General features: G+C 39.9%; 2 protein-coding genes across 2 annotated transcripts; both read left to right on the top strand.

Annotated features, from left to right (window-relative positions):
• Nucleotides 1–928: 928 nt before the first annotated feature.
• LOC127779462 (ADP-ribosylation factor 1) lies at nucleotides 929–4002 on the top strand. The gene is made up of 7 exons (XM_052306241.1): nucleotides 929–1050; nucleotides 1282–1459; nucleotides 2577–2647; nucleotides 2853–2972; nucleotides 3160–3278; nucleotides 3494–3575; nucleotides 3712–4002. The coding sequence occupies exons 2-7, from the start codon at nucleotides 1312–1314 to the stop codon at nucleotides 3715–3717; spliced, it is 546 nt and encodes a 181-aa protein (XP_052162201.1). The 5' UTR covers nucleotides 929–1050; nucleotides 1282–1311; the 3' UTR covers nucleotides 3718–4002.
• An 8786-nt stretch (nucleotides 4003–12788) lies between these two features.
• LOC127779356 (putative ETHYLENE INSENSITIVE 3-like 4 protein) lies at nucleotides 12789–13571 on the top strand. The gene has a single exon (XM_052306090.1). It carries the CDS (start codon nucleotides 12789–12791, stop codon nucleotides 13569–13571), a length of 783 nt encoding a protein of 260 aa, XP_052162050.1.
• The last annotated feature ends 5659 nt before the right edge of the window (nucleotides 13572–19230 follow it).

Here is a 19230-nt window from a genome sequence, read left to right on the forward strand (position 1 = left end):
TTCGAGGCATCACTAGTTCTAAACCGTCATTCTTGTGGCGGCTTGTCTGATCCGTTCGCGCATCTAGGGCGTACGGTATACGTGTCTTTGTTTGCAAGAAAAGAAACCCAGCGCAAAGGCTGGGAACAGATCTAATCGGACTATAGCGATAACCGCTTCTCGTTCGATAGATCGGTTGTATAAGGGTTAACCCCATACGCCTGTCGTGCATGGGGTGGAGAGCCGCAAACTCTCCTACTACGTGCGCCATAAGGGACAAATCCACGTAGTACAATCCATCGATCAAACGATTAGCGGAGAAAAAAAATAATAGAAAACGATCTAGCAAGTTTATCATTATCCCTATAGAACGAGATTAGAACAGATCGATGTTGACAATATACCGCTGAAGAGCACCTCGTGCTGATAACGTGTTAGAATTCACGTTGTCAACAATCGAACAAGCACACACAGACACGAAAGTGGAGGGCAAGTTCGAAAGTGGAGGGCAATTAACTTTATTGATGTTTCTCTCTTTGTGACAAGTATTACTTTACCCTCAACCTCACTATTGTATTTATACCCACAATAGGATGTCCTATATGGATACATACATATATATTTGGTATAAGCCCACTACATTAACAAGGGAACAGAAGAAGGAGGAGGTACCGTGATCCTCACGATCACGGTCCTACAAATCTGACTCCTCCGGAAGATCGATTTCATAACACTAGTTACTCGTCTAGCGCGTGTGAAGCAAGAATCCCATTGTATCCAGTAATAATTTTGTTGTTTTATTGGACGGAGAGAAAAATTTTTAGTCCGTATAGAGAAATTCGCACGTTTTCAGAAGCTTCCTGCCTCTCCGCTCTCCATGTGCGTGCCACCAAATTTCCCTGGAGACCGATCTCAGCCGTCCATCCCAAGATCGGACGCCCTCCATCCCATGCCCACCATCCTTATATTATTCTCCGCTCCTCTCCACCACCCCTTCTCTTCCCTTCCCTCCCCCCCAAATCCATCCGCTTCCACCCCCCAGCCCCCGAATTCCATCGCAGATCAGATCAGGTGAGCTCTCCCGCCCCTCCCTTCTCCGGCGATCCATCCGCCGCCCGATGATTCTACTGGATCCGCCGTTTCTCCGCGTTCGATTTCGTTGGTTGATGCGTGGGGGCGAAGATCCGGCGCCATTTGTTTCGAGATTTGATCTGGTTTTCGAGGCGTTAGGGCGTGGGGGGAGGGAGGTTGGATCTCGTGGCGGATTTGGATTTTAACGGATGGGATCGTATGGATTTGCAGGTGAAAAAAGAGGAGAGAGGAGGGGGGAAGATGGGGTTGGCGTTCGGGAAGCTGTTCAGCCGGCTGTTCGCGAAGAAGGAGATGCGGATCCTGATGGTGGGGCTCGACGCCGCCGGAAAGACCACCATCCTCTACAAGCTCAAGCTCGGCGAGATCGTCACCACCATCCCCACCATTGGTCAGCCACATGCGTTTCTCTTTCTGTATGTACATTGTTATATTACTAGCTAAATGCCCGTGCAATGCGACGGATATTGTAAGAAATAAAATCAAAAGCAAAAGCAAAAAATGACAAGTTTGTAGCATTGTTAATTGATTAGGCATATAATGCTATATCCAAAAGAAAAAGGCATGTAATTACAAGTTTATAGCATAGAGTTAATTGAGTAGACACCACATGTCAGCTCGTAGCATTGGAGGCGGACTCGGATGCCACCACTAGCATCATTTAAAGTAGTATAGGAATATGCCAATTTCTTTGGCCTTGCCGCTTGCTGTTTGTGTTCTATCCAGGACCCCATCCGTTGCCTATGACTTATTATAAGCCGTAATGTCTTATTAGTGATTAGAAAATAATTTGTATGTAGATATTTACTTATATGTTCTTAGCAACTTAAAAGCCATTGCTGAGAAAAAAGGTACATTGAAAAAGCGTCAAAATCAACTTCAAAATCATGTTTTAAAATTCAATTCTTTTGCAGTGGCATATGAGCCAATGGGTAAACGATGAGGCCTCCAGAATGTAATTTAGTTCGTGCTGCTATTTTCATGGTTGTATAAACATCAAATTTCCATTTCTGACTTTCTGTACATTGTATATGCCAATTTCTTTAGCCTTGTCGCGTGCTGTTAGAGTTCATTTCCAGAATGGACTTTAGTTCTGCAGAGTTGTTGTCGCTAGGTTTTCTTGGCTGTATTGATGTCAAATTTCCTAATTGGATGGAAAGACGAAATGTCCTATTCCATGACCATGGGAATGCTAAGTTTTTACTAGCACACTTGATAGGCAGAGATGTCTGCTTGTCATTTGTTTTACTTGAAAAGCTATTTGAACTATTGCATAACGCTGGGAGCTGTTTCTTATGAAATTTAAGACTTCAACTTTACATGTAGGATATCGATTGAATCTTAAATTGTCGGAGTGAACTTTATTAGGCATCTATTTAGGTTTTAAATTTTAAACTATTCAACATTTGGATCCTTTTATGTTCTTGACTCCTTGTGCTATGGTATTATCTCCTTTTCTATTTATTTATTTGTATCTTTCAAGCTAACTGATTTTCTTTGAATTATAGGGTTCAATGTTGAAACTGTTGAGTACAAGAACATTAGCTTCACTGTCTGGGATGTGGGGGGTCAAGACAAGGTAAGAACTGCAGCCATATTTTGACCAATATTTTTATTTGATGCCTTCAATTAAATTTATCTTTGTCATTATTAGCATCTGGTTTCCTAGTTATTTATGTTGTTTACATTAAGCTGTCCTATGTCTTGATTTGTTTTAATATTTAAAATGTTGACAGATGTTATCTCACCTTATGATTGATCTTTGTAAATGCTTGCAAAAACAGATCAGACCTCTTTGGAGGCATTACTTCCAGAACACACAGGGTCTTATCTTTGTTGTGGATAGCAATGATCGCGACCGTGTTGTGGAAGCTAGAGATGAGCTCCACAGGATGCTGAATGAGGTAAATTGCTCTCTATCACTTTTTTTTGCTATCGCTGTACCATATGGCTTATTTGATCAATTATGCCTCTGGTTTGATCGATGTACATAATAATTAACAAAGCAACTGTGAAAATATCATATTCCAATTGATAAGCTAACAACTTTCTGCAACCCTATCTGATGAAATTTAATTGGATTTATGGCAGGATGAGTTGCGTGATGCTGTGTTGCTTGTGTTTGCCAACAAGCAAGATCTTCCAAACGCTATGAATGCTGCTGAGATTACTGATAAGCTCGGATTACATTCCCTTCGTCAGCGTCACTGGTAAATACGAATTACTGGTGGATCCTTGCTCTTTTCTTTTTAGTCCTTTCTGTAGATATAGTGTGATGCTCAATGATAACTGATTATAGACTAGGGGAAATTCCTTCTATCCTTTGTTTCGATTGTAACACATCATGTTGCCATTATTCATGTTACTCACTGCTTCACTTTTTCCCATGGTACTCTGGATCTCAACCTGGTCTTCTTTCTGACAGGTACATCCAGAGCACTTGTGCCACAACTGGCGAGGGTCTGTATGAGGGCCTGGATTGGCTGTCCAGCAACATTGCTAGCAAGGTACAAAACTATTCATTCTCAGTTCAATTGTTATACTACTCGACTTTATTCTGGTACTGTGCTTGCACAGATAGTGCCTTTTCAAAGTTCTATGTATACTCTTTTTTTCTTCAACTTCGCTGTTCTGCTCTTGTAGGCTTGATGCTTGATACGTGGACCTTTAAGACATGGAGCTGACTAGGAGCTATGGCATGTATCTCATTCATATGTAGGACGAAGCACTGTTTCAATCTGTTTTTGTAAGGCATGTGGCTTCGGCGAGTCCAATATTTTTGTAATGATACCTCACTTGAATGTTCCGTACTTTTGGATATTATTTGTACCTGTTCATTTTGCACAAGGATTTACAGCATGATGGATGTTTCCGGGACATGTTATTTGGAACTTGTCAATTATCCTCCGTTTCACAATGTAAGACTTTCTAGCATTATCCATATTCATATAGATAATAGCATTACCCATATTCATATAGATAATGTCTAGATTCAATAACATCTATATGAATATGGGTAATGCTAGAAAATCTTATAATCTGAATAATCTGAAACGGAGGGAGTAGTATTTAGCTCGAGGGAAAAAATATTGAAGTTGGTATTTTGGAATCCCAAGTGGTATCAAAATTGACATGAAAGGACATGCTTGTGTGGTGTAATGCTAAACCTCTGTGCGATGTGAGGCTAAGGCCCTGTTTGGGGGAGCTTTTCCCAGCTGCTGCTTTTGCTAGAAGCTGCTCCAAACAGTCCACAGGGGAGTTTTTCCCAGCTGCTGCTTTTGCTAGAAGCTGCTCCAAACAGTCCACAGCTTCAGATTCTGAAAAATCAGCTGCTGCTTTTGCTAGAAGCTGCTCCAAACAGTCCACAGCTTCAGATTCTGAAAAATGAACCAAGAAGCCAGAAGCTGGGTTTCAGAGGATTCTGAAAAATGAACTCAGATTCTGAAAAATGAACCAAGAAGCCAGAAGCTGGAGAAGCTGGGTTTCAGAGGATTCTGAAAAATGAACTAAGAAGCCCGAAGCTGGGTTTCAGAACTTTTCCAGATTCTCAGAAGCTCAAACAGATGCTTCTCAGAATCTAAAGCTCCCCAAATAGGGCCTAAACCTCTCCCATCGATATGAGCCGAATCAATTTTAAAAAGCACATTCCATTGTTTTAGGAATACATATTTTTTTTAAAAAAATACACATTTCATTGTTTTAAGTATACTTAAATTATGTAATCATTTGACCAAAATGGATGTAAATGAATGGTGTAAAGAAGTTAATTTGTATGCAAAATCTTTGGACTACACATGATGTACTTTGTGATTACCTCTTTGAACTGGTTACAAGCATTAAACTAATACTCTCTTTGTTTCAAGTTATAAGATATTTTGACTTTGGTCAAAGTCAAACTATTTTAAGTTTGATTAAGTTTATAAAAAAATAGTAATATATTCGATCTAAGATAAATTTATTATAAAAATACATTTAATTATTAATTTAATAAAACTAATTTTGGTAATGTAAATATTACTATATTTATCTATAAATTTAGATAAACTCGAAGCAGTTTGACTTTAACTAAAGTCAATATAATCTGAAACAGAGTGAGTACTTAATACTACATTGGTTCTATTCAAAATCAAGAAACATTTGACGAGGCAAATGCAAATCAGTGTGCTATTTTAGATCATAATTAATACTCCATCCATCCTAAATTATGAAGCACGCATGTTTTCTACACGGTTTTCGATATTATACTTACACTCTCATCCCCATCGTTTCATCCCCAAGAGGCCAAGACCTCACCAGAGCTGTGAGTGCGGCACGGCTCCTCGTCGGCATCCACGTGCGTTCTCCAGTCGTCGCTGGCCCCGTGATCCTTGTGTTAATGCTAAAATTTGATAAGCCCGAAGTCATCATTGGCCTAGAGTCAGTATTGGTTTTAGAGTTTTGGAATCGGCCGATGGGAGTCGTTAAATCGCCAGCAGTTGTGTTCTTGGTGGAGTCGGATCAATTAAAGAAAATTTATCCAGAAGAGTCCGAGTTCAATGAGGATGCGGCATGACAAGTTATCTATTAATTAGAAATAGTTTGTTAGTTTCCTTTTATCTTTAGGAAAGTGTGTTTAGTGTCCAATAAGGACTTTATGTTTTCCTTTTATCTTTAGGAAAGTTTCTTTCTTGTCTTACAAGGACTAGTATCTCCCCATGGGTATAAATATGTATACCCAGGGTCACTGTAATCAATCTCTCGATCAATACAACTACTCTCGGCGCATTGCCACCCTCTTTCCTGAGGTTTTACTTATCAACCGGCCGAATTTAGCACCTGACGCGGGGCTGCATCGATTCAGTTCGATCTCCGGCGAAGGGGTAAGTCCTACGTTCCGCCGGCCTTGGTGAATCTACCGGCTACGTTGGTGTTGTTCAAGGCTGCATCGCTTCGATCTCTTAGATCGCTCTGGTTTGATTGATATATTTGCCTATCTGATATCTCAATTCTATCTTTAATTGCATTGTGTTTAGAGACACATCGGTTTAGTTGGAACTGTCTCGGTTAGGTCCGATCTTCTATCTTAGCCGATATATCTCTACAATCACAATGCTGCTCTAAATAGATTTGTTATATCCATCACGTTAGACAGATCTATCGGCTCATCGAGTATTAGATTATCACATACAATCTCGTGCTGCATCGGTTAGGTTCGACCACTAGATTGTTGTTGATAATATAAGTCTTGTTAAGCCAATAGGTTCATGCTAATGTTTTATCGGGGTGCTAGCTGATAAGTTATCTGGATGTTGCATCGGCTTATAAGGATTGCATAAACATATAAGTTGGATTTAGCTGATGACAACAAATGTTTCATTGATCTATCTAATCTTGTGGATTTTATGACATCGGATCTCCAGCCGATGTATATTTTGACCTTCGAATCAATACTTGTGTTCTATTATATCATATTATTAGCCGATTGGTCTCTACTGGATTATATTGCTATATTTTTGTTATTTATCATTATCAGCTGATCGCCTTTATTTATATCAAGTGTTAGACTCTACATCAAACATATAGCTGATAGCTCAAAACCCTATCGCTATCGGCTGGTATCAGCATCGGCTGGAATTGCTCCATCGGCTTGACAGCCGATCGGCTTATTGATCTGCTGTTTGTATATCTTATCAGTTGCAGGATCAAACTGACTGACACGCCCGCATCTTACCAACCTTTGGACCTGCACTGGAGCTAAGCAGATCTCCCAGACCAGTGTGTGTTTTTCGCATCAACACCTTGCCTCACCATCAAGAGCTAGTGTGCTATTTTAGATCATAGTTAATACTCCCTCCATCCCAAATTATGAAGCACGCATGTTTTCTACACGATCTTCGATATTATACTTTCACTCTCGTCCCCATCGTTTCATCCCCAAGACCTCACCAGAGCTGTGAGTGCGGCGCAGCTCCTCGTGGCCATCCACGCGCATTCTCCGATCGTCGCTGGCCCCGTGATCCTTGCCTCACCATCAAGAGCGCCTGCAGCCTGGAGATGGATGTCGCCTTGGGTCATCTTCATCTCTGCCCGGTAAGCTGCTCAAATTCATTCGATGGAGCCATTCCACATGTGCTATCTACAGTTTGAGATCTCTTACAGTTTCCAATGGCATTATTGGTCGTGAGTACAAGGGGGTGTTTTTTTTTTATCTATATTCACACTCTTACGGAACAAGTCTATGTGTCAGGATTATTGACATTATTTTGATTCTAAGTTTCTGACTTCACCTAGTTGAAAGTTTATGCTGTTTCTCATCATCATCTTTTCAACTTTTTTTTTTGATAGAAGGCATTACGCTGCTTTTATATAAAGCAAAAATAATTAGTTCGCTGGGGAGACCAGCTTTATAGTTTTAGCTTTGTTTCAGTATAAAAGGTACGCATGCCAAATAGAGAAGGAAAGATGTTAAAACCATAAACAACACATCTCAAAGGGTCTAAACAACTAGACTAGCGGGAATAAAAATGACAACAACTTTTGAAGAAAAAAAAATCATCCCACTTCTTGCGGGTGGAAACTTTTGTCCCCTCAAGCAGCGATGAGGTCAAATACTCCGTCCTTTATCTCTCCAGAATCTTCCACTGTTGCATTAGAGAGATCACACGGTAGATTATAGTTAGAGGCGTGCCAAACAACTTATCTCTAAGGGTGTGTTTGGATAATGGGAAATGAGGGGTGGGATTGGGATTGGGAAATGAATGAAGGGTTAGGATTAAATGGATGAGGGAGAATGAATGGTTAAGATTTAAAGAGGGGTGGGAAATCATTTGCCTTAGACATTTGCCAAACACTGCCTAAAGATCATATCGTTTCTGGTCAGCCGTAGCTACCAGATTACCGCCGCCAGAAACATCAATATATCTCAAACTATTATTAGAGCTATCATCAACTTTCATCAATACAGAAAAAAATGATAAAAAGATGATGGAACAAAATCCCAACCAAAACTGTCTCTAGCAAAACACCAAACAAAATATGCCATAGGGCAGCTAAAATAACATGTGCATTTTGAGTGGCTCAGAGCTCACAAAACTCACATCCCTCCCAGTTTTTTTTTGTTTTAGATGTTTTGTGGTTTGAATCCTATCTCTTATAGCTAACCACAGGAAATGTGTTTGTTTAGGGGGATTGGTAGCTTCCAAAGTAACTTCATCTTGGGTCCAAAGTACCTGTAAAGGTTAGTAGCCGATACATTGATTTTGGGGAAAGAAAAATTAGGGTTTGCTTTGAGGCTTTGATTCTAGTTCATGAGTTAAGAGATGAGTGCTTTAGATGCACTTTGTAAACACATCTGTTTCATCGAGACGTGTTTTTCTAAATTCCAACGACCAGACCGACGATTGGTGGTTTCGTTTATTGGTTCCTGCTAGATTTGAATTTGCTTACGTTTTATGTTTTGTTTAGATTTGCTGAAATTTCTGAGACGATTGACTTGAGAGTGTTTTCTCTTAAACCGTTTATTAGTTTGCTAATCCATGCGGCGAACTTGTTCCTTAGTTTGTCTAGTTTATTTGTAAAGATTTGAGCTCGATTCAACGGTTGGTTTCGAAGAAAACATCTTTTTCTTATACAAGCTTTATCAAGCTATTTTTAGGCTAACGGTCGGACCGCGAGTGGACGTACAGGATTATAATGGGTTTTTCCCATCCTAAAAGCTACCAATGAGGCGAGAGATACCCTATGTGGGACTATTCAACAATCTTCCCCTTTACACATTGGTGTCTCTCAGCCGTTCACCTCCTTCACCATACACCGATGGTCCCTCTGGTATACGAGCCCTACAAGCACCCACGGTCTATCAGGCCTTGACACTCTTGTCCATCGGACTAGAGATGTTGAACTAGCTAGACTCTGATACAAATTGTAGGATCTTAAAGGGTTTTTTCCACACCTAAAGATAGCCAATGAGGTGAGGGCCACCCACCACTTATATATTAGGTCACACTGGTGGAGAAACCCTTTGTACTCCCGGTTCGTAACCCCCCTTTAGTCCCGGTTATCCAACCGGGACTACGAATTCGGGACTAAAGATCGCTATCTTTAGTCCTAGGTGAAATAACCGGGACTAAAGATCGATCTTTAGTCCCGGTAGCGGCAGTCCCATTAGGTCTCCTTTTCTTTTTTTTTCATTATTTTTTAGCTAGAGTTTAATCCCTATATTTTCTCCCAAATCGAGTGGGATGCATATTCTCAAATCAAACCCCAAATCAAAGTAACATCCCAAAACATTCACAACACAAATCTTAAGTTACTTGTACACACAAATCAAATACATCACAAATTTTTAAAAAATTACACACAAATCAAATACATCACATATTATACATCTCAGATCCATACAACAAATCACAAAATTATACATATCAGTGAATCACAAATTGTAAAAAAAAAAAGAAAAAAAAAGAATGGATGCTGGTAGCGCCTCCTGCCGCCGCTCGCTACTCGGCCCGTGCGCGGCCTGCGTGCGGCCCCGCCTGACGCGTGCGGGAAGGGAGGAGGGGGAGGAGGCGGCCCTCGCTGGGCATCGGATGGGAAGGGAGGAGGGGGAGGAGAGGGCCGGGATGGGAGGAGGGGGAGGAGGAGAGGGAGATGGATCTGAGGAGAGGAGAGGCCGGTTGTTGAGGAGATTGAGGCCGGTTGTGGCGGAGAGGATAGGGAATAAGGATTATATACTATGCGTGATTTTAGTCCCGGTTGGTAATACCAACCGGGAGTAAATATCTAGGATCTTTACTCCCGGTTGGTATTACCAACCGGGACTAAAATGGTGATCTTTAGTCCCGGTTTGTGATACCAACCGGGACTAAAGATCCCCGCCCCTCTGACAAGGGACTGACAGGGGATGAACCGGTTGGTGTTACCAACCGGGACTAAAGATCGTAGAATGGCTATGGGGTTTTAAACCGGGACTAAAGATCATCTTTAGTCCCGGTTCTTTTTATAACCGGGACAGTCCCGGTTATAAAAAGAACCGGGACTATTGTGGTTTTGGAACGACCTAGCAAAGATCAGTTTTCCAGTAGTGTCACTTGCCCTTTGACAACCAATGTGGAAATATTCAACATTCCCCTTGCAAGCTGACACCGACGCGCCTACCCTCTCGCTAAATGTTGCCACCATGGCATTATCAAATGTAAAACTTTGGGATATTTAAAATTGGAAATATCAAATACGTTTTCGCAAGTAATTATTGCATATAGTGGCATTCGTGGTCATCTTCTATATATGGAAGAACTGTACCAATCCATGGTTTCTGTTTCCAACTCATATTGCATCCCTCTTCCCTATATATAGGACTACAGTGACCATTACCATCGTTCACCTGACTACAAGTTTTCCAGATGCCGAGTGCTATGTCTTCAAGACTAACAAAGCGGCTGTTGGTCTCTAATGAAAAGATGGCAGCTGAGTGATCATCTTGAAGGTACACAATTTATTCATCTTTTATGTTAAGATTTTCACTTCGAGTAAATAGTTCATGCATTCTAGGTAATTAGGTATGAGGTTGTCTAAAGATTTGAGTAGTGTTTGTCTATGATGAAGTTAAGATTTTGGTTACATTTGAAAATGGCTTTTCTCCTAAAATCTGCCGATTTTTTAACTTTGTTTGCTAGTTAATCCTATCATTGGGACCTTATGTACAGTTTCAAGCCTTTTCAGCAAGTACATATTCTTTTACATAGAAACCATGAATGTAGAAAAACACGGAGTGCAAAAACATGATTTAAAACACTAAGAAAATGAACTATATATATGTTGCTTTATATGAGCTTCTCAAATGTTAGATGCTAGAAAAGATATGGTAGACTATGCTGTTTGTCGACTTTACCGAAATAAAAGACCAGATATCTCTAAACTATGCAAAACCGTATAAAATAACCCTTTCAAGAGAAGTTTTGAACAAATAATTTTCATGTTCATCAGTCATCGCAAACATGTTTTAGGAGTCAGGTTATGATTACATTATAATTGTGCGTAAAAGTTATCTTATGATGACAATATGGTGTGTGGCTTGCAATACACACGCTCGGTCTAAAAACACATATCCTTTTGTGGCATCGGACCTGTCCAACCAAACTATTTCACATTGGACGCGCTGGCTCTGGAAATAGAATGTCCCATAGCTGATACTCCCTCCGTTTCACAATGTAAGTCATTCTAGAATTTTTCACATTTATATTGATGTTAATGAATCTAGACAGATATATGTCTAAATTCATTACATCAATATGAATGTGAAAAATGTTAGAATGATTTACATTGTGAAACGGATGAAGTAATAATTTGTCTACACATTTTTTTTTCTATGACTGCACCAGATGCTTACAGTTGGCGATAAAAGTTGTATACATGATAACTGCTGGCATCTAGATGACCGAATTGTAATTTCCTCGTGGAAAGAATTGTTCTCTTCCTCCCTGCGATCTCTAAATTTGTAATTCGAACTTCTTCCTGTCCCCTTCCAGTTTAATGAAATTCAGGTGGGGAATCTCTCCCCCCCCTGCGAAAATTTCAAAAAAAAAACTGTTGGCATCTATCTATATATGTCTTAGGCCCTCAAACGACTTCTTAGAATCGTAAGGCTTCATTCAGAAGTCTCTTATCCCAACCTCTACTTCCTCGTTTTTCACGTGCACACTTTATGAACTACTAAACGGTATGTTTTTTAAAAAAAAAATCTATACAAAAGTTTCCTTAAAAATCATATTAATCTATTTTTTTAAAATTTTTAAGTTACTACTTAATTAATCACATGCTAATCTGTTGCTTCATTTTGGGGAAGGGTTCCCAACCCTTGACGAAGAATATAGCCTAATGCCAAAGCTTCCCAAATAGACCCTTAGTTAATTAGCCTGTAAAGTTCTCCCTCCTGTTATTTTTTGGCAGGAAACCAGCTATTTATTTTCTTTATGAGATTATTGACAAAAATTTCAGTTTCCATGTTGATAAATTGTTTAAACGTTCGAAAAGCATACCCTGACAAAAAATGATAAAAAAGCATACCCTGACGAAAAATGATAAAATTGTTATTACGAGTTGCTGAAAAGAACTCTACGCAGAAGAAAGTACGGATTGTGCCAGATTACATCAAAATATATGATAAGATCAAACATTCTTATCATATCGAGAAACTCTAAGAGGAAGAGAATTGAATTAGTTTTCCAAAATGCTGAACGGATTCTATTAAAAGGAGATCATTTCAGACATCAAAATATACTATGCCTCACCCTTTCTTACATTTTGATCATTTTATTTTGACAGGGCAAGTTTTTTCCATCAATATTGCTTGTTAATTTGTTCTGGTAATAAAGCAAATTATTATTAATAATTGAAACTTAAATCATGTGTCCATTCAGGATTAATCAAGCACTGTACCAATGGCCAGCAGTTCGAGCGGCAAGAGGGTTTCTTCCTCCTCGACCTCGAGCCACCAGCAGCATGCCAAGCGCCGGCGACGCGCTCCCGGCGACGAGCTCTCCCAGACCCACGGCGTGGCGCGCAATGCGGTGGCGGCCATGCCCATGGTTGGCGTCGCGCCGTTGATGCTGTCGCCGGTGACCATGCAAGCGCAGCTTCTCTGCTACGTGGCGATGCCAATGGCGCCGGTGGCCGGCGGCGGCGGCGGCGGCGTCCCGCTCGCCGCCGCGCTCTGCAGGCTCCGCAACGGCACGCTGGAGCGCATGGTGAGGGAGATGGCGCAGGAGTGCACGCCGCCGCTGGTGGCGCGGCGGGACAGGAAGAGCGGCGCCACGCCGCCGCCGCCGCCGCCGTGGTGGCCGAAGGCGGAGGAGCCGTGGTGGGGCACCGAGGTGGCGGCGCACCTGCGCGGGAGGCGGATGGCGACGCCCGTGCCGTTCGCGAGCCCGCGCCGCCTCGCGAAGGCCGAGAAGGTGGCCGTGCTCGTCGCCGTCGTGAGGCACGTCGCGCCGGACTTCGGCCGCCTCGCCGCCGCGGCCGGCCGCTCCAGGCTGACCGAGCTCGAGTCCTCCATATGGGAGAGCGCGCTCCGAGGCGAGCGCAAGCGCCGCTACGTCGTGATGCCGTCGTTCATCCTGCTGCCGCCGCCGCCGCCGCCGCCTCCGCCGCCACAGCACGCGCACTCCGCCGAGAGCGCGGCGGCGCACGCAGGCCCTGAGCCTGAGAGCGCCGACCAAACCGCCGTCGACTTCTCCGTCTCCGGCGAGGATACCGTCACTACCGGGCCGGAGCTCGAACAGCTGGTGGGCGACGGCAATGGCGCCACTGTCGAGGGAGAAGGGCAGAAGACGGAGGACTCGCCGGTGCCGCCATTGCTCGAGCAACACGGCGGCGAGGATCATGATCACCACCGGCAGCATGGTGGCTTCTCCGGCGAGGTCTCCGGCGCGGCGCCGGAAGATGTTGACTGGTTTGACTACGACGAGGTGCTTCGCGGGCTGGACGAGCTGGAGATTCCCAGCTTTTTTGGCGGCTACTATATTTGAAGAGAAACTGCATGGACGTTTCCTGACCGTCCGATCTGAGACGAATGGCTCGGATCAAAGCTAGACTATATACTCAAGAGATTATCTGAGAAACTGTTCAATTTCCGTATTTGATTTGAAACTTACTCTTACTTCCTACCTTTAGAATGGTTGAAACTTAATTTAACAGCTCTAGTTTTAACTATTAGAGTTTTGTTGCAATTATGTATAATGTTAGATAATGGGAAAATGTTTTTCATCTCTGGTCTGCAATTTGTTATTGGGAGTAATATTTCCTTGGGAGATTGCAAAACCGATCTTGGAAGTACACTCATCCGTATGAAGATACACTCAAACACACATCTTATTCTTGTAAACATCTCTAAAAGACTTTTGCTTGGTATATACTCCCTCCGTTTCAAAATGTTTGACACCGTTGACTTTTTAGTACAGGTTTGACTATTCGTCTTATTCAAAAAAAATTAAGTAATTATTTATTCTTTTCATATCATTTAATTTATTGTTAAATATACTTTCATGTACACATATAGCTTTACATATTTTACAAATTTTTTGAATAATGCGAACGGTCAAACATATGCTAAAAAGTCAACGGTGATAAATATTTTGAAACGGAGGGAGTATTAAGAACATAGTCTCTACTAAAAGAATAAATAGGCATAGATATGAGCATCGTGCAGTGTGATAGACTTGAACCTAAGTGAATAGATCCCACGGCAAGAAACCTAACGGGGGATTGGGGGCATATAGAGTGATCCTAATCTAGTGGATGGAAAAGAGTTGTTTTTGGTTTGTGCTTAATAAAATCACCTGTTTTAATTGTCGTGAAGGATTCCTCCTACCCAAATGCATGCATTTTGCACAGAAAAAAACATATAGGTTTAAGAATTCGGATTCAAACATTTGCCCGATAACCACTAATGGCATTCCAAACCCAATGACTAGGATAAAAAATAATGTGGCAAGTGAATAAATGAGGAAAGGGAAGGAAACCATGTCTTGCATGAGACATGGGTTCTACACAACATTCAAGACATCATGTGAGATAAGTAGCATTAAATTGAAGTATGTAATAGTGGTGTTTGCATTGGAAGAGTAGCGTCTAGTGCTAGTTTATTGATGATGTGGAGTTTATGGAAACCATGTCTAGTGTTATGGGTTGGGAGTGCCATAATAACTGGCCTGTTAATTTTTTTTTTTTCTAAAACTGGTATCTAACATTATTTTGCAACCACCATTCACGTTTGCAGTTCCACGTCAGAATTTTGGTGAAAAAAACCTGACGACAGTGGATTTTTTTTATGTTCGACCCTCAGAAAAATACCCATAGAAATTGTTCTTCTAGGGAAACTGACAAGAAAGTGAAAATTTCGTGATGGGTTTACTCCTACAGGTAGGGCCGGTTCAACAATTTCGAGAGCCCTAGATGATAGCATGGGCCCTTGACAAGTTAAGGCTATTTTTTTACTTCTAATATATACTTTATGAAACACATATACTATAACAGAAATAAACATTTCTAATATGATAAATAAAAAATCAAGAGCAATTATATAATTCTTGAGGAGGTACCATGAGGTATCAAAAATTTAGTGTAAAGTTTGGTACCTCCTCAAAGACTATAGAATTGCTCATAAATCAATCAGTTTGCAAGTTGTAATATAGTAATTTATTCTCGATAAATAATAACGATAATATAATTGATAATTAAAAAACACCATGGAAACAAACTACTATAAATACCTTAATAAGAGATCAATTAATTGATCTTCTCACTTTCTTTTGTTTCTTTACTCCCGACAAATATTTGTTAGGTAACATTGTAACATCTGAAATAGTGAAATTCTAGTAAATTATACAACAATAACCATGAATTGAAATGATGAAAATTGATATATATTGAACTAATTGATTAGCACCACCTTCAGCAGTTCAGTACTTCAGCTTCAGGAATCAGCGGTTCACCCTTCAGGCTTCAGGGTTCAGGCGCTAGGCAGGCAAGGCGAGTGGGCGACTCGACGTGCCGTTGTGATGCTATCGGCCTATCGCGGTCTCGTGGAGGTGGTCAGGCGAGGTGGAGACGCGGAGTTGGAGTTAGGGTGACTCAGACAGGGCATTCGATCTCGCGGAGACAAAGCAGCGCCTCGCTCTCCCTAGCACGACCCTGGGGCTAGGCAGTTGCACAACCGGCCTAGGCCCAGGGCTGGCCCTGCCTACAGGGTAGGTCTCATGTCTCTTAGTGGATGATATCATTGGTGCATTTGCTCCTTTGAATGTCTGTTGGGTATTCCAAAAAATTTCACTGTACATTCTTTAAGGTGTTTTAGGTATTAAATAGAGCCATATATGGACTCATCTATGTGTTTCATATGCGTGTATAAATATTAGTGAATCTAAACGAAAGAAAGAAAACTAAAACATCTAGGTTGATAAACTAATTTAAGTATGGCTCACTAGACTTGCCATATAGAGAGAGCGAGACTGCCTTGAACTTTTGAGAAAACTTCCCCATGAGATTTGACATAATGTTTCTTCTTTTGGGGTGGGATGGGGTGGGGGCAATGATGTTTTAGTTTCCTCCAATGAACTTTATCCGTAATGAAAATTCAATTTATAATGAGCATTTGTACGATATCCAAAGGCGCTCATAGAGAAAAATAACCTCGTATCTAATATATCTTCTCTTTTACAAAGAAATTATAAGTTTTGATCTCTACACCAACTAAAGATGCACGCAGTGTACAGGGCAGCTTAAGCTTGAGTCCCACATATGACAGAAAATTACAACGAAAAGCCACTAATATTTAGTTAAAAATTCTCTAAAAATTCTCTAAAATTCTCTAGGCTCAATGACCCCTGCCTACAGCCATTTCTCTGTCTAATCCTACTAAATTCCTTTCTAAGATAGTCTATTGTTCTAAACAACTCTTATTATAACCACTATAACTACAAAGTTGCCTAGCTAGTCACTAACCATCCTTAGGCAACTTTTATCGATGATGATGACATGGTCACACAGCTGTGCTGTTCGATTAGATTGAATATTATTGTTGAATCCTGCAAGTGAATTAGTTGAGAAGTTAAGTGTTTTTTTAATCAAGGTTCGAGAAGTTGGACTAGCTAGCGTCAGATTAGTCACGCTGTAATGCGTGTTAAGCTGCCAGCAGGACCATTGGCAATACGGCTTTATTTAGTGCTTACGCGTGTACATACTTCTGTCGCCAATTAGGCCCGTAGATATACAGTATATATAGAAATACTACCATAAATTGTATAATTGAGTTATAATGGGAATTAGACGACAATGACTTTATTGTACACAAAATAAATTATGCACCCTAATTTTAATAAAGAGTTGGCACATTTCTCTGCTGATAAGATTACCACTAGGAAGGTTTTACAACATATTGCCCGTTGCCTTAGTATCGTATATAAATAAAAAAAAAACCTTGATTCCTACTTCTAGTTATTCTGCCTAACTGAGTTACTACTTATTATCAATTGTGCATTGCCCTCTAAGTAAAATCAGTTCTTTGGATGATCATAGAATCTATGATGAAACCATTTTGAGTGGGACAAGAGTAAAAAGAAAAAGAGGTAGGACCAGTGTATTCCTATATAACGGGGGCTATTAGCTGGCACGTGCGCGCCAGCAGCGAGCACTTCCCTATAACTACTAATACTATAACTACTCTATAGTATTAGTTAACACTTAACACTAATGACTAATTAGGGAAGATTCTCAAGATTTTGTTTCTTTTTTCGAGAGATTTTTTTACTAACAGATTGAAAATTTTTAAGTCAGATTTGAAAACATTTGATTTAATATTTAAATTTTAAAGTTAAACTTTGAAAACTTTCAACTCAGATTCGAAAACTTTCAACTTGAGATTCAAAAACTTTCAACTCAAGATTCGAAAACTTTAAAATCCAGATTTGAAAAATTTGAAAACTTTCAAGTTCAGATTTAAAAATTTTCAACTCAAAATTTTAAAACTTTCAAATTCAAAGCATGCTAAAGATTAAAAAATAATCATAAAAAAGTGGGAAAAAACAAATAAAATCGGTAAAGAAAACGAAAAAAAAAAGCGTGGAAGGAAGCGCGCACGTGCCGGCGCTAGGCCTTGTGGGCCTGAAACGCACGCCGCCGGCGAGCGCGCGCGTACTAGCGATCGCGCTATAAAACATCATCGCTACCTCCAAGTCGACATTTATCCTGGCTAGTAGTATATGAATGTATTGTAGCCTCGTCTTTTTGTTTGGGCTTATCAGCCAAAATTTAAATTTTCAAACATAAATTTGAAGTTAATTTTAGGATTTTTTTTATTCTAGTTTATTTTTCAGCCTTTACTTTTATATCGATATAAGAACACGTATATAAAAATTTTATTCATATTTTTTTTTAATTTGCAAGTATATCGTTTCGCTTTTTCCTCATGCCAAACGATGGGGCCGCTGGATTTTTGGAATAGTTTAGTTTAGCCCTGGTTCATATGTATTACTCCCTCTATTTATTTAATATATGGTGCCATTGATTTTTAAGACACGTTTGACCATTTTTTTATTCACAAATTATATGTAATTATCATTTATTTTATTATTACTTAATTTATCATCAAATATTGTTTAAGTATAACTTAAATAATATTTTTATATTTGTAAAATATTTTGAATAAAATGAAAACATTTAAAAAATTCAACAACATCATATATTTAAAAAAACGGAGGTAGTACTCGATGAGGTGATGTAGTGATGCATCGGAACCATGGCTTCGCAAACCCTAATCCTATATACTTATATAGTTCATCCTAACTAAGTATAGTTAATGCTATTTCTCTCTTCTCTCATTAAGTCACATCAACTCAATTATTTCTAACCTTTGGATGATATATCTATTGTCTAAATTGTCTCTTCTTTCTTCTCTCTTAAAAACATGTAATCTCAATTATTTTTAGGCTTAAAATTATATTAAATTGTTTTATTTTTGATAATCAAATTACATATTACTTATATATATTATGTACAGTAACTTAATTTTCTGCAGCAAGGGGGTATTCATCCAGTTTAGTTTACCTAAAAACTTTTCGCAAAAACATCATATCGAATATTTAGACACATATATAGAGCATTAAATGTAAATAAAAAAAACTAATTGCACAGTTTGCATGTAAATCGTGAGACGAATCTTTTGAGCCTAATTAGTCTATGATGAGCTATAAGTGTTACAGTAACCCACATGTGCTAATGATGGCTTAATTAGGCTCAAAAGATTTGTCTCGCGGTTTCTAGGCGAGTTACGAAATTAGTTTTTTCATTCGTGTCTAAAAATCCTTTCTAACATCCGGTCAAACGTCTAATGTGACACCCAAAAATTTTCATTTCACCAACAGTCTCTCAGTTGGAAACCACTAATAAAGCGAAGGCAAACCGAATTAGGGCCCGTTTAGTTCCCCAAAACTTTTTCCCAAAAACATCACATCGAATCTTTAGATACATGCATGAAGCATTAAATATAGATAAAAAGAAAAACTAATTGCACAGTTATGGGGGAAATCGAGAGACGAATCTTTTAAGCCTAATTAGTCCGTGATTAGCCATAAGTGCTACAGTAACCCACATGTGCTAATGACGGCTTAATTAGTCTCAAAAGATTCGTCT

This window comes from Oryza glaberrima, chromosome 7, assembly GCF_000147395.1.
Source record: "Oryza glaberrima chromosome 7, OglaRS2, whole genome shotgun sequence".
Classification (NCBI taxonomy): domain Eukaryota; kingdom Viridiplantae; phylum Streptophyta; class Magnoliopsida; order Poales; family Poaceae; genus Oryza; species Oryza glaberrima.

Excerpts from the sequence above, each read along its gene's own strand:
- LOC127779462 (XM_052306241.1), top strand. The coding sequence starts at position 1,312 with ATGGGGTTGGCGTTCGGGAAGCTGTTCAGCCGGCTGTTCGCGAAGAAG. Across the intron at positions 2,648-2,852 it reads ATGTGGGGGGTCAAGACAAG|ATCAGACCTCTTTGGAGGCA; the intron begins GTAAGAACTGCA and ends TTGCAAAAACAG. Across the intron at positions 3,279-3,493 it reads TCCCTTCGTCAGCGTCACTG|GTACATCCAGAGCACTTGTG; the intron begins GTAAATACGAAT and ends TCTTTCTGACAG.
- LOC127779356 (XM_052306090.1), top strand. The coding sequence starts at position 12,789 with ATGGTGAGGGAGATGGCGCAGGAGTGCACGCCGCCGCTGGTGGCGCGG.